General features: G+C 43.7%; 1 protein-coding gene across 1 annotated transcript in view; it reads left to right on the top strand.

Annotated features, from left to right (window-relative positions):
- Positions 1-14,738, top strand: part of LOC132481426 (nuclear RNA export factor 2-like) — a 34,749-nt gene extending 20,011 nt beyond the window's left edge. The window contains exons 16-19 of the mRNA XM_060086265.1: positions 11,275-11,347; positions 11,889-12,056; positions 14,469-14,529; positions 14,665-14,738. Coding sequence (XP_059942248.1) covers positions 11,275-11,347; positions 11,889-12,056; positions 14,469-14,529; positions 14,665-14,709 — 347 coding nt within the window. The 3' untranslated portion in view covers positions 14,710-14,738. The remainder of the gene's footprint in view (positions 1-11,274; positions 11,348-11,888; positions 12,057-14,468; positions 14,530-14,664) is intronic.
- Positions 14,739-15,830: the final 1,092 nt, after the last annotated feature.

Genomic DNA, 15,830 nt, shown 5'->3' with positions numbered 1-15,830 from the left:
ATGCCAGTGTGTATTGGGAGGACAACTTTAGAAAATGAGATGAGAATGGTAGGAGGGGCCCAATAACAGAAGGTCCTGTGAGCCATGGTAAGGACTCTGGCTTTTGATCTTATTATGATGGGTGCTTTCTGAAAGGAAGGGAAATTATTATTATAATCTACTTTATTAAAGCTCATTCTAAATGTTCCTTGGAGGACAGACTGAACTAGAGCAACTGTAAGATCAAGAGACAAGATTAGGAGTCTACGACATGCATGAGAGTGAGAGGTTACAGTCTCGTAGACCACAGTCGTAGCAATGGAAGGGGTGAGATGGGGTTTGAAATGACATGTATCTTGGAAGTACTGAACTTGTTGATGAAGTCCACGTTTGTGGTAAGGGATAGAGAGGAAGTAAGTGTGTCTCTTGGAATGTGGATTTTGGCAGCTGGGTTACGGTGGTTTTCTTCGCTGGGGAAATGAACGGGGGACCAGCTTCAGTGCAATGCCAGGAAACTGACAGTTCTGTTTTGACCATGTCGTTTGTGGAGCCTATGAAAAATCTGGGTGGGGAGCATGTGGGTGGATGTATAAGTCAGGAGATCCTGAGAATATTCTTGGCTGTGGCAAAAACAAAAATAAACAAAAAACAAACAAAAAAAACAAAAGAAGAAGCATGCAAGAAAACAAACGAAAAACCCAACTGTACCGTTCAATCTGAAAATACAGGTTGATTCCACATATGAGCATGATGCAGGTCTAGATTCTGGAAGGGATACAATGACATAATAAAAACCTACTTCACTGAGTTATAATTTACGTTCAACAGAATGCATCCATCTTTTTTTTTTTTTCCGCTGTTCTGCACGGCTTGCAGGATCCTATTTCCCCAACCGGGGATCGAACCTGGGCCCCTTGCAGTGAGAGAACCGAGTCCTAACCACTGGACTTAACTATAAGGCTAAGGCTCTGGCCTGCCAGGGGCTACTAACTATTAGAGAAGGAAGATGTATGTCTGGAATATAACTATCATTCACCCACCAATTCATTCATTCAATTCTTTTTCTGTTTTTGTTTATTTGAGATTTTTCTTGTTCCTTGTGGAAGGCCTGAATCGCTTTTTACTTCCCTCTGAGAACTGCTTTTGCTGCATCACATAGATTTTGGAAGGTTGTGTTTTCATTGTCATTTGTCTTGAAGTATTTCCTGATTTCTTCTTTGATTTCATCATTGACCCACTGGTTTTTTGGTAGCGTGTTGTTCAATCTCCATGTATTCGTTCTTTCCCCATTTTTCTTTCTGTGCTTGATTTCTAGTTTCATAACATTGTGGTAATAAAAGATGCTTGAAGTCATTTCTATCCTCTTAAATGTGTTGAGGTTTGTTTTCTGTCCTAGTATGTGGCCTCTCCTAGAGAACGTGCCTTGCACGCTTGAAAAGAATGTGTATTCTGTTTATTTGGGGATGTAGTGTCCTGTAGGTAAAAATTAAGTCCAAGAAGTCTATTGTGTCATTTAGTGCCTCTGTTGCCGTACTGATTTTCTGTCTGGAAGATGTGTCCATTGATGTCAGTGAGGTGTTAAAGTCTCTTAGTATTATAGTATTCCTGTTAATTTCTCCCTTTATGTCTGTAAGTATTTGTTTTATATATTTAGATGCTCCCATATTGGGTGTATATATGCTAACAAGTGTAATATCCTCTTCTTTATTGATCCCTTTATCATTACATAATGATCTTCTTTGTCTTTATGGACTTTATTTTAAGCCTATTTTTTCTGATATGTGTATTGCTCACCCCGCTTTCTTGTTGTTTCCATTTGCATGAAATAGCTTTCCATCTCCTCACTTTCAATCTGTCTGTGTTTTGTGCCCTGAAGTAGTCTCTTATAGGCAGCATATTGTAGGTTCTTGGTTTTTTTTTTTTATCCATTCAGCCACTCTGTCTTTTGATGGGAACATTTAGTCCACTGATATTTAAAGTAATTATTGATAAGTATGTAGTTACTGCCATTTTAAACCCTGTTTTCCAGTTGACTTTGTAGTTCTCTATATCTTTCACTTTTGCCATTTTAATTATGCTACGTCTTGCTGTCACTCTATTTGGGTTCTTCTTGTGTGGGACCCTCTGTGCTTCCTGTACCTGGATATCGGTTTTCTTCTTTAGGTTTGGGAAATTTTCAGCCATAATTTCTTCAAATACATTTTCTATCCCCTTTTCTCTCTCCTCTTCTTCTGGTACCCCTATTATGCATATGACTGTGCCCATTATGCATATGATTATGCATATTACGCATGCTTTATATTATCCTATAGATCTCATATGTATTCTTCATTTTAAAAAATTTGTCTTTCTGTCTGCTGTTCTGATTTGGTGGTTTCCATTATTCTGACTTCTAGATCACTTATTTATTCTTCTGCTTTGGTTAGTCTGCTATTTATTGCTTTTATTTTGTTTATTATCTCAGCAATTGAATTGTCTATTTTTCATTGATTTCTCTTTATAGTTTCTATTTCCTTGTTGCAGTGATCTGCATTTCTATCAATAATCTTCCTTAATTTCTTTAGCCTTTTCCCTACCTCCTTTCTGAATCTGGGGTCTAGTAGACTGGTGAGGTCTCCTTTGTTATTTGTTCCTTCAGGGGATTTCTCTTGTTCTTTTTATTGGGAATAGTATCTCTGTTTTTCTTTCTACTTAACTTTCTTCGTCTCTGAATTTAGGACAGGCATCAATCTACTGTGTTCTTGAAGGGGTGTTTTTAGGTTGGAGGATCCCTCTGTAGACGGTATGAGTCCAATACTTTTGGTGCAAGGGCTGGTTTTGGTGTGGGTGCTTGCCACGTATTTCCTTAAAGTGTGCTGGCCCTTGTTCCCTTGATAGGGTGTGTGCTTGAAGTTGTGTTGACCAGAGCCTGCACTGGTTCTTGGCTGGGGCCTCCTCTTTGCATTATGGCTGTCACAGCCCTGTTGGGGCTGGGGTCTGATTCCCAGCTGTTGGAGCAGAAGCCCTGAGGGTCAGGTTCAGTCAGGTTCCACTGCCCCTGAGCCCATGCCCTGATGCAAAGGAGGTGACCACTGAAGCTAATGAGGTCCGTGTGGTCACTGCAAACCTATGTGCCTCCAGTGCAGGCATCCATGGCTCTGCCCAGAAGCAGCCAAAGGTTGCATCTCTTTCTCTGTTGTGTTCACCCCAGACCTAGTGCTGGGATGTGGTGTGCAGTAGGCTGGTGCTGGGGGCCGGGGACCTGTGGCTGCAGGAATTGAGGTGGTTGTGCCGCTGCCTGGAACCTGGGCTGCCTCTGTGTCAGACCTCTCCCAGGACCTGTCAGCTCCAGATCTGGCTCCAAGCTATGGTGTAGAGTGAGGGGGGCCAGTGTGCTCCCACCGTGAAATGAACGGCTGCATACTCCTGCCCAGAGCCCGTTCAACCGAGATGCAGTGCCCAGCTGCTCTGCCTTTCCATGGCGCCATCTGGCGCACGTGCTGGCAAAGTCCACCATGGCCAGACCTGCCCCCACTGTGTGCACACTGATAATGGGCACTGTGGCAGGACCTGCCCCCACTATGTGCAGGCTGACAATGGGCTCCTTGGTTTGGCCCAGACCATACCCCAGGCCCTGCGGTCTGTCTCCACACATCTAGATCAAGTCCTCTCCCTGGACCTGTCTACCTAAGATTCAATGCTCAGCTGCTGTGTGCATCTGTGGCCCCACCACCTTGTGTGTGCTTTGGATTGGGAAGTGCAGCAAGGCAGCAGCGCCAGTGCCTGTCTCTCTCTGCCCTGATTGTTAGCAAGCCAGCATGCATGCACTCCTTGTGAGCAGAATTTAGGCTTTTCCAGCCCCTCCATCTCTCCCAGCGGCTTTTCCAGCAGGCAAGGGGGCTCCCCGGGGCAAGGGTCTGCCTATGTGGACCTTTTCTCCTTTACAGATCTCTCCCAGTGGTGCCAGGACCGTCCTCATGCCTTTAAAATTTTTTTCTGTCCTTCCTGGATATGTAGAGATATTCCTTGCAGCTTTGGTTGTGTAGGAGATCTTCTGCCAGTTTCCAGTTGGTTTTCTGTGAGAACTGCCTCACATGTAGGGGTATTTTTAATGTGTTTGTGGGGAGAGATGAGCTCCACATACTTCTACTCCACCATCTTGATCCCCCTCACTATTTGGGAGACTTTGAATTGCATCAACGTGTCCCATATAAAAACAGATACACTAGACTAAAGTAGAATTTCAGAATCCAGTGATAGTTACCTATCGCAAGTGCCTGTCAGTTTTTAGAGAGCACAGGATATGCCAGGTTTTTCCAGATTTTGTGGGGGAAAAAGGTAGAGCATCATGTACATTTTAGATGATCTTTGGACCCAAACAGGCTACATGAATTAGATAATTAAAACATCATCTGGTGATGTGATGAAAATGCAGAGTTCATTGATATGACTTAGTCCTCAAAGCCTGCTTCTATCCTAAAGAAAGCTGGCAAATGTCACTCATTTACATCATATGAGAACATATCCACCAGCAGTAGATGGCAGTGTGATATCGTAACAAGAAAACAATGTGGCTGTTTACGGAAAAACACATATCACAATACTTTCAAAGACTATAGTTAGAATTATTTGGGGGTTGTGGCAAAAAAATAGTTACAATGAGTGGATAACAAGAGCCAAGCTAGGACCACTTCAATTCTCCCTGTCTAATAATTTTTAAAGCCTTATATACAATGGAATATTACTCAGCCATAAAAAGAAACGAAACTGAGCTATTTGTAATGAGGTGGATAGACCTAGAGTCTGTCATACAGAGTGAAGTAAGTCAGAAAGAGAAAGACAAATACCGTATGCTAACACATATATATGGAATATAAGAAAAAAAATGTCATGAAGAACCTAGGGGTAAAACGGGAATAAAGACACAGACCTACTTGAGAATGGACTTGAGGATATGGGGAGGGGGAAGGGTAAGCTGTGACAAAGCGAAAGAGAGGCATGGACATATATACACTACCAAACGTAGGGTAGATAGATAGTGGGAAGCAGCCGCAGAGCACAGGGAGATCAGCTCGGTGCTTTGTGACTGCCTGGAGGGGAGGGATGGGGAGGGTGGGAGGGAGGGAGATGCATGAGGGAGGGGATGTGGGAACAGATGTATATGTATGACTGATTCACTTTGTTATAAAGCAGAAACTAATTAAAAAAAAAAAGTTTAAAAAAAAAATTTTAAAATCCTGAGATTTAACAGCCTAGAAGTTAAACATTTCAGTATGGCAAAAGACACCAAAGTCAAGTGACAAACAGTAACTCAGGGAGAATATGTTCAGTTAACATCCATAATAAACCACTTATTCTCTATGACAAAAAAAAAAAAAAGCCTTGAAACACACTTATTTCATTTTTAAATGGTCTTCATGCGGATGGGATTTTCAAACTGTACCAGAGAATCATACCATCACAAATGACCTAGTTTATGAGCAAAAACCGTGAAAGGAATCCCTGCCTTCTCGACCCTTTCCATCCTTTGGCCTCAAAAGAAGTTTTCACTGTGGATGTAATTTTCTGTTTCCACGCTGTGGTAGTCCCCAAGAATGAGCTCATCACCTAGAGCTGTTAAAATTTACACTGTGCTGGGGGAAGGGAGCACACTGAGTACTCTGACAGGGAGCATTATCTACAATTGTTTCTCTTCTTTCCCATTGCTTGACACTGACAGGAAAGTCAATTCTAGTTAATTAACGAGTTTCTTAAAGGAACAAAGAAAAACATGTTTCGATTACCATTTCTATAAAGGTACAGCAATATCTGATAAGTTCTATGGATAATATTACCAGATTAAGTCAATTTTCCTTTCTGAACGTAAATTCACTTAGGACCTCTACTTGAGTTGTACATATTTGTGTTTGAACCAAAAGCATTTGAGTATTTGTGTTTAATTTAGCAGCATCACAAATGTCTGCTATTCTCCTTTCCCATTTCTCTGTGTTAAACAAAGCCACTAGCACTGACCTCCAAAACGTCCACCCCAAAACAGAAATATAAAAGAAGTAAAAGTTGTTCCCAGTAAACCTTGCCAAACAACATTCAAGAAGAATAACTTATCAGCCTGCCTCACCTAAACAGACACAGCACCTGATACATGCAGTTCCTAAACTGCCTAGCTCACATAAGCTGTGTTCATACAGGGGTTTATCCAAAGCCTTAGCATCCCTTCCCCAATGTATGTTAGAAAGAGCTGACAGGCACCCATGGGTGGAACTAAATATACTTAATCCTAAAATAACTCCTGGTAATCATCACAGGGCAAGAATAAATGATACGACCATTAGTTCTGACAGGAGAATATCTAACCCTTTGCAAGAAAGTTATAATTAGAACTGCAGGGTTTGCCTTTTGGTGAAAGAAGTTGACCTCAATCACCATTAGTGGATTTGTCCATCACAGAAGCTACAGTTGGGACAGACATCAGGTCATGATGGCAAATTCCATCCAGTGATTTTATACAGATGCTTCCTAAATCCATCTTGAGGTTTCATAATAGGCTCTATTGTAAACACGTGTCTCCATTTTCATACCCTGCATTCACATATGTCCCATAAATAATTTACCAAAATTATCTAAGTAACACCAATGTGCCCAAACAGAGTCACTCCAAAAAATCACTACTTCCTTCAATAGGCTTACAACTACAGTCTGTTATCTTTACTAGTATATTCAAATTTAACCATGGTGCAAAATTTGGTCTGTTGTATATTCTTCAGGTTATTTATGTAGCCATGCCACGTTGCAGGGTGCCAGCAAAATAATCACACTGCTTGTATAGCATTAAGTTTGCCTAAGCCAACAAACGGGCAAGATCACATCAAACCTCTTTTGGATATACAGACAGATCTTCAGTTTTCCACATAAATCAGCAAAAGAGGTGTTTGTAAAACTGCAATTAAAAAAAAAACAGAAAACTCTATTGCATATTCTCCTTTCCCTTTCTCTGTCCTTTCTAGGCAGATGCAAACAAAATATAAGTGCAGTAATATCTAATTCAGATTATGCTCACTTTTAACTTTTGGAATTCCATAAAGAGCCATAAAGTCTGCAATATTTCTCTTTAGAGAAAAAGAGCCATAAAGTCTGCAGTATTTCTCTTTAGAGTGTTTAAAAATAAAAGAAAGAAACGTTTTCAACTAACGTCTAGCATTTTATATCACCTTTTATATACACATATACTTCACTTATTAAGGATACGTTTATATTTATACCTTAAAATGAATCTAAGGGCCTTAACTGGCTTCAGCTATGATTAGTTCTAATTACTGGTAGTACTGGAAATTATTTAAATGGCACTTTAAAGAGGTCCTCTATGATCTCATCGTTTCAGTAACTGTGGATGCCTTTCCACTTAGTCTGAATAAGGAAGAATGAATTATTTTTAATTTTCTTTGGAGACTCTTGTGGGTGATCGAAACACAAAGTCTGGAGCCAGGGTGCCGAGGAGTAAACCCTGGTTTGGCACCTATAGGTTCAGTTACCACTTAGGCAAGTGACTTAACACATCTGTGCTTCCAGTTTCTCATCTGTGAAAACTGGAATAATAATCATAGTACCTAGTTGATAGAATTGCCACTATTAAAGGAGTTGACGTTTTAACGTGCCTGACACATAGTAATCATTATATACATTTTCTTCAAATTAACAGCTAAAATTCACTTACTGTGTTTGCTTTAATTTCTCTTAGACTTGCATGAAATTATGGCAACAAAGCTTACCTGTACCCACTGCTTAGGTTTTTGAAGTAGACCTTAAAATATGGTAATGGTTATGGATTTAGGGAGGACCTAGTCCATTGCTATGTGTTAATTTATGCATTAAATTTCACGTGTTATTAGGAAAAAAAAATAGCACACGAACGAAGCACATTAGCACATTAAAAAGGGGTTGGGGCAGGTGAAGCCAGCTTGTGTTCTGAGGAAGATCGTCCGGAGGCACCACCATCAATGGGAAGCCCAGGAATGTGGGCAATCTCAGATCTCCAGCTCTCGTGAAGAGAACGCCCTCCTGAAACACGCAGCCGGGAGAACCCTACTGTCACTATGCTACACTCAGGAGGCTGACCCAGCTTTTGAGCACCGTGGGCTCCTAAGGCTATGGTCACATGGATGCGGCCATCAAGTGGCAGGCCCAGACAGTTATGTGGCAGGCCCAGACCTACTGGCCATGTCAGCACCATGAGCCCTTAAACCCTGAGCTCGTGTAGTCTCTCTGGACCTATTGCCACTATGATCATGTGGTAGATCCAGCTTTTCAAGTCGCTAGAGTATGGCAGACTCCTAAACCCTGCCCATCATGTGGATTCATCCTGTCATGTGGCCCTCACTAGCTAGTGGCATGTGGAAGCCTCAGCCCTCCAAGTCACAAAGGTGACCTGCTTCTGAGTGTCGTATGGATGCTATGGTTGGTCACATATCCCCCTTGCTCACATATCAGGCTCAGCCATCTCTATCTCGTGAAGATTACTGCCTACCAGAATCTTCAGATCCCTGAGTCAACAGGGATGTGGCCCCTACCATCACATGGCAGGCAAAGCACCTGCCGTCATGTGAACACTGCACCTACCCTTTGGCTGTTGGTCGTGTATATTCTACGGTCATGGGACATGCTGTGGTCTCCTGAGGCTCAGTTCTCTCAGTCACAGTTCACGATTGAGGGCACCTGAATCCTGAGGTCACATGCATCCTTCTACTCTGTGGCCTCTGCCAGCCAAGCCCCTGGAAGTCAGGTAGGGCCCCACAGCGACGCGTTACGTTCTCCATAGTGTTCTCCATAGTGGCTGTATAATTTTACATTCTAAGATTCTTAGAACTATTCTTAGTTCTATTCTTAGCCACTATGGAGAACTATAGGGCCCTGGAGGAAGGAAGGGAGGGGAAGGTAGCCCTGCAGCATGGGTTTGAAATGCTGGCCCCTGTGGCACTGGAGAAGGGAATCTGGGTAGTCTGGGTGGGAGCTCTCCACGGGAAGGAGAGGAAGGTTGGGAGGGAAGGAATATTAAAGTGAAGGTATTGAGCGAGATTAGGAGACAGTGCCTTTCACACAGTAAGATGACAGATGCTCAGTGCTCAACAGGGAAGTGGACCAAAAACCCTTAAAATCAGAAGCAGAGGTGTGCAAATGGGGCTGCTGGATGGGCCAGAACACACTGATCTCTGTTTTTGGTATTAGCATTTTAGCTCAAAGGAAGCATTGCAACCTTGAACTATCAACCACCTCTTCTCTATTTTTGGTTTTGGACAGGGCCATCAGAGAATGTTTCCCAAAGTTGTTATGCCTGGTACGTGCCTACGAAAATCATTGTCTCTTACTAATGTCGGTGACCTCTGCACCTGCCCTCAAGCCCTTTGGTTCTTGCCTAGAGTACATGTTGGCATCAGACCCTTAACCATTTTGGGGCACATGGACTCCTGAAAATGACATGGATATACTTTCTGGAAAAATACCCATAAATACACACACACACACACACACACACACACACACACACACAAGTTGCATATAACACTAGAGACTTCCAAGACCTCATAATGAAGACATCTACTGTAAGCTTTCCCATGGAATTTCCAGCGCCTTTTCACACCTGACCTCTGACCCTCACCATACTTGACCAAACTTTTTTCCCAGTCATCCAGGGCCACTCCCCTGGTCTCCAATCCTGATTTCCTCTTCACTTCTCCAGGATGGCCAGGAGTTACCCTCACCAATTATCATTGACGTTGACACTCCCTACATAATAAAGCCCTGCAAGGTGATGAAGAGGATCAAACAACATTTGGTGAGTTGCAGGAGAGCCACAGATCCCTTATCAGCCACACAATCTCAAATGCCTTTTGATTCCAGGAATGCTATATAGGCTCTGTGACACTGAAGAGTCTAGTCCTGCAATTCCTGCAGCAGTAAGTACCCTTGGGAATCTGAGCAAGGGGAGGAGGGCTAGGAGAGTTGAGGAGACCTAAGCACAGGTCTGCTCATCGGAGTTCTCAAGTCTCATTTGAGGTCCAGACCACAGAGATCGACTGTCCTCATTACTCTCCCTCAGGTATTACTTGATCCATGAGTGTGGAGACCGACCGCATATCCATTGTGCTTATCTCGAGGAGGCCTGCTTCTCCCTGACCATTCCATTCCTCCCCGAGGACCCAGCCCCGTGAGTTTCACAGGCCAGACTCTGCTCCTGGGTCGTGTGGCTCCCCAGCAGACACAGGCCAGCTCCTGCACACACCCACCACCCACTCTTCCTTTTTGTCTCCTAGAAGCAGCTTGTGCAAGTACTTCAAGGACAGCAGGAATATAAAGAACCTCAAGGACCCCCGTGAGTGTGCGATGGGAAGACTGGGTGGGAAAGGGCAGTGAAAGGGTCAATCATAGGGCCCAGGGCGTGGCAGCCCCTGACCTTTGTTCGCTTCCCCTCTCTTCACAGACCTATGGGTCCAGCTGCTGAAGCACACAAAACGTGTCATTGTGCACACCCTCTGTGTGTTGCCCAAGACTCAGCATGACTTCAGCTCCTTCGGGTGGACATGTGGTTCCTGACAGTGAGCGCCTGCGTCCTCCCTCGGGCGGGCCCAAGAAGCCACAGGTGGGTAGGAGGTGGAGGTGGTGACTGGGTGCCTGGGCTCTTCCCTTTCAGGAGATGATGCTCTGTTTCTCTGTCAGCGGGGTGTTCAAGAAAGGTGGGTGTGTGTAGACCCCCACCCCAGATGCCCCACTGCTGCCTTCCCCTGGCCAGGCTCACGCACAGAACCACCCAGCTTCCTGGACCCCTTCCCTTCCCTTCCATTTACTTCCCTTCCTTTCCTTCCCCTCCCCTCCCCTCCCTTCCCCTTCCTCCTGTGTTCTCTAGCCCTCAGTCTTCCCACAGACACCCCAGGTCTGAGGTGTGTCCAAGCCTGTCTGCCCTGCACACCCTGGGTGTTGGGGACACAGGCTGTGGAGTTTGGTGGCTCTCATTCCAGATCCTTGCTCTTAGAACTTGGGCCATTGCTTAACCTCTCAGTTTCTTCATTTGCGCAATGGGGTAGTAGTATCCACCTCTTGGGCGGCTGTGAAAAATGCATCCCGTGAACTTGTGTAGTGGTTGTCAGGGACCCTGTCACTGGGCGCAGACTGCTCCTATAGTTGCCCTCCCCACTCCCGACACCCTGGAACCGTGAACAGCTGCCCTCTCAGCATGAGTGTCCAGTCACACCCTGACTGGGCAACACCGTGTGAGCATGTAGAGCACGTGCGGCTCTAAGGGGTACTGTTGTTTGTTTGCTGTTGAAGTGGAAGGAAGTTCTCAGGGCTGTGTGCGTGCCTTCACCCGGACCTTCATCACTACCCCTGCCAGCTACTGCAGGTGAGAGCCCTTTTGTGGGCGGGGATGCACATCCCCGCCTGGGCTCAGGGGCATGGGAATGTGGTGGTGCAGACCTTAGGTTTACTCAGTATTGTGGAAAGCCATCAGGGAGATCCCAGGAGCAGTCTAGCCTAGTGGTTAAGAAGAGCATGGGCTCTGGAATCAGCCTATGGGTTCTCTCCTTGACACAACACTCACTCACTGTGTGATCTTGGTCAAGTCACATGACCTCTGTGTGACTCAGTGTCTTCTTCCGAGAATGGGGATCAGAGCATCCAGCCCTTGGGCTGTGGTAAAGGGTAAATGTGAAATTGCCCGTGGGTTGGGGATAAACCTATTAATCGAGTGAAGGTGATAGACAGTCTCTCCAAAGGTGGGCTCTGTGGGGAGGGGCAGAGGTACTAGTTATGGAACCTGGGAGACAGACACAGCAGGGGTATGGAAGGAATGTAGTTGCTGAGTGGCAGTGGGAGCAGGATCGTTGTTTGCAGTGTGCGGTGGTCCATCTGTCCAGTTGTCTGAGTGCCCGTTTATCCTCCAGTCTATGCATTGTGAAAGACGAACTGTTTGTGAGGGACGCCAGCCCCAGTGACACTCAGAGTGCGTTCTCCATCCCAAAGCCTACATCCTCCTCCCTCTCCCAGGAGCAGCAGGAGATGGTGCAGGCTTTCTCCACCCTGTCTGGGATTGAACTCGAGTGGTCTCAGAAGTGAGTGCTGGGTGTGTATGGGAATGAGTTTGGGTTGGAACGGTAGGGGAGTGAATCATGGAAACTCGAAAGCAATTTGGAAAAATAGCTTTTTGAATATTTTGCTTCCAAAAATAAAAGTGAGCCCATGAAAAAGGTATCATACTAGTATATGTGTAAAGGGTTTTCAAGATAGTAAAATGCTCAGTGATATTATCTTGTATATGGAAAATCCAGGACAATCCACACGCACACCAACCAACCAACAAAAAAACAAAACACCCTACTACAACTGATAACCAAGTTCGCCAAAGTTACAGGATACAAGACCGATATACAAAACTTATTTGTATTTCCATGTACTTACAATGAACAACCGAAAATGAAATTAAGAAAGCAAGCCCAGCTACCATGGCATCAAAATAGTACAACGCTTTGAAACAAATGTAACAAAAGAAGTGCAAATCTCATATTCCAGAGTCTGTAAAACGCTGTTGAAAAAAATAAAGCAGACCTAAGTAAATGGAAAGACACTCCATTTTCATGGGTTGGAAGGCAATATTATTATGATGGCAGTACTACCCAGAGCAAACTAGGTTCAATGCAGTCCCTATCAGAATCCTTCTTTGCAACAGTTGACAAGGTTATCCTAAACTTCATATGGAAGTGCACCAAAACAATCTCGAAAGAGAAGAACAAAGTTAGAAGACTCACACGTCCCAATTTCAAAACTTGCTACAAAGCCACAGTAATAAAGACTACGTGGTACTGGCCTGTGGACAGTGTATGAATCAGTGGAATAGAACTGAGAGTCCACAGATAAACCCTCACATTTATGGTCAACTGATGATCAACCAGACAGAGTGCTGAAAATATCTGATGGGAAAATAATATTGTTTTCAAAAAATGGTGCTGAGACAAGTGGGTATCCGCGTGCAAACCAAAGAATTTTGACCCCTGACTCACACACCATGTACGAACCTAGCCTGAAAATGGATCAAAGATCTAAAAGTAAGAGCTAAGACTATAAAAATCTGGGAAGGAAACACAGGTGTAAGTCTTCACGAATTAGGCAATCATTTCTTACATATGACACCAAAAGCACAAGCAACCAAAGAAAAAAACTAGATAAATTGTTGACTTCGTCAAAATTAAAACCTTTTGAGCATCAAAGCACAGTATCCAAAAGGTGAAAAGCCCACCAACAGAATGGGAGGAAATATTTGCATATCACATATCTGGCAAGAATATGTGAAGAACCCTTGCAACTCAACAATAAAAAGGCAAACACCCCAATGTTTTTAAACTGGGGAAAGGCTCTGAATGGACATTTCTCCAAAGAAGACATATAAATGGCCAAGAAGGATATGAGAAACTTCTCAACATCGTTAGTCACCAAGGAAATGCAAATTGAAACCACAGTGAGTTACCAGGTCACACCCACTAAGATGGCCTTAATTAGTGAAAGGAATGATAACAAGTGTTGGTGAGGATGTGGAGACATTGGAATTCTCATGTGTTATGATGGGAATATAAAAGGGAGCAGTGGTTTGGGAAAACATTTTGGTACTTCCCCAAAATGTAAAACACGGAGTTACCATAAGACCCAGTAATCCCACTCCTAAGTATCCTACCAGGAGAAATGAAAACATGTGTACACTCTAAAACTTGTTCAGGAACGTTCATAGCAGCATTATTGATAATAGACGAAAGGTGGAAACAACCCAAATGTCCTGTAGCTGATGAATGGATGAATAAATCTTGGTACATCCATATAGTAGAATATTATTCAGTCATAAAAAAGAATACTGTTCTGATACACGTCATAACATGGATAAACCTTGAAAACATGATGCTAAGTGAAAGAAGCCAGTCACAAAAAGTCAAATATTGTATGAAATGTCCAGAATCGGCAAATCCACAGGGACCAAAAGCAGATTAGTGGTTGCCAGGGTCTGGGGGACGGGGAGGAATAGGGAGTGATCACAAATGGTTAAGGAGCTTCTTTTTGAGGTGGTAAAATGACTCTGGAATTAGTTGTGGTGGTTGCACAATCATGTGAATGTACGAAAAAGCACTGATTTGTATACTTTAAAGTGGTGTGTGCATTATATCTCAATAAAAGATGGTTGGAGACTTGTACTTTAGAATTTTTCATTTGTTATTTTCTTGAACATCTTTCTTAATCAGTATATATTGAATTCCCTTGTTCTTTAGCCCAGCTCTACTTTTCTGTTTTGAATTCTAGTGGGCATGAATGCTAGTGATAGATGGTTTGCTTTTCACTGGGCCTTTCTTCGTCATTACACATAGTGTTCATACTGGTACATGTGTCCCAGCAAGAAAGTGGCATACATTTAGCGGTGGCATTGCATGGTCAGCGTGACTGTACTGTGGTACTAATGGAGATCACCTGTTGTTCTCCCACTGCAGGTGCCTTCAGGACAACGAATGGAACTGCACCAGAGCTGGTCAGGTCTGCAGTATGCTCAAGGTGAGGTCTGGGAATCAAGTGGGGTAAAGATGAACATTTCTGGGCCTTCAGGGGGGCCAAGAAGGTGGAGGTCAGTGTCCTGGGAATGGAACTTGGGGAGCGGGCTCTTCTGACATTCCGACCCCTTCTCTCCAGACCGAGGACAAGATCCCAGAGGAGGCCTTCAAAGAAATCCCCTAAAAGGAGCCCTTGGATGCCATCCTTGTCTTCATCCACATCATCTTTTATCTCCAGCCGCAGGCCACGTCCATGCCTGGGGTTGGAGGCCTGGCTGACCAAGAATCCAAAGTTACGTTGTAGGCCAGGTAACATAGCCACTTGAAGGGTCGGCTGTCCTGTGTCTTTTCCCCACTCACGATTGCTGTTTGGTTTCATAATAAAGAGTGCTGTTGCAAGCTGTATGTCGTGTGTCCTCCATTGCTCTTCCCTGCCCCAATCACGAGCCAGTAGGTCCAGGCCTGAACGTCCCTGCCTTCCTCCCCGAGGACGAGGCACCTTCTAACACAAATAAGTGGGGTTTTTATACAATTTTTTTCCATTTATAAAACATGAAGATTCTGCACAAAAATGGGATAGCAATGGGACTTAAAGTGCATGCGTCAAAACTCCTTTATGTCCCAGCTAGATGGGTTTACATATATCATGCATCAAGCAGGGAAATTTAAAAATACTTTTAGACAATTGAAAATGGAAACACAGCATACCAAAACCTGTGTGACACAGCAAAAGCAATGATCAGAGGAAAATCTATTAGTCGTTAAGTAAACGCAAATCAAAGCCACAATAGTATGCCACTTCACACCTACTACATTGCCTGTAGCTTTTTTTTAAAAAAGAGACATAACAAGAAGAGCTTTGGTGAGGATGTGGAGAAATTGGAACTTCTGTACATTGTTGGTGGGGATAAAATGGTTTCGCTGCTGTGGAAAACAGTTTGTTGGTTCCTCACAAAATTAAACACAGAAGTACCATATGACCCAGCTACTGCACTCCTAGCTGTATACCCGAAAGAAATGAAAGAGGTGCCAAAACAAATTATTGTACGTGAATGCACACAGCAGCATTACTCATTATATTCAAAAGGTTGAAACAACCCATCTGTCCATCAAGGCATGAGTGGGTAAACAAATTGTAGTACATACACACATTGGGATATGTATTTTTGCAAAGATTGAAATCCTTGTCATACGTGCTCGCAGAAGTTGTCCTTCTATTTCATCAGTGGTCAGATAGTGACTTGACAGAGATTTCCTGAAGGGCCTGGAGCCAAAAAGGAAAGGAAAACAATATTGTCTAGTCTT

Source organism: Mesoplodon densirostris, chromosome X, assembly GCF_025265405.1.
Source record: "Mesoplodon densirostris isolate mMesDen1 chromosome X, mMesDen1 primary haplotype, whole genome shotgun sequence".
Taxonomy (NCBI): Eukaryota; Metazoa; Chordata; class Mammalia; order Artiodactyla; family Ziphiidae; genus Mesoplodon; species Mesoplodon densirostris.
This window is presented reverse-complemented; position numbering and strand designations above follow the sequence as displayed.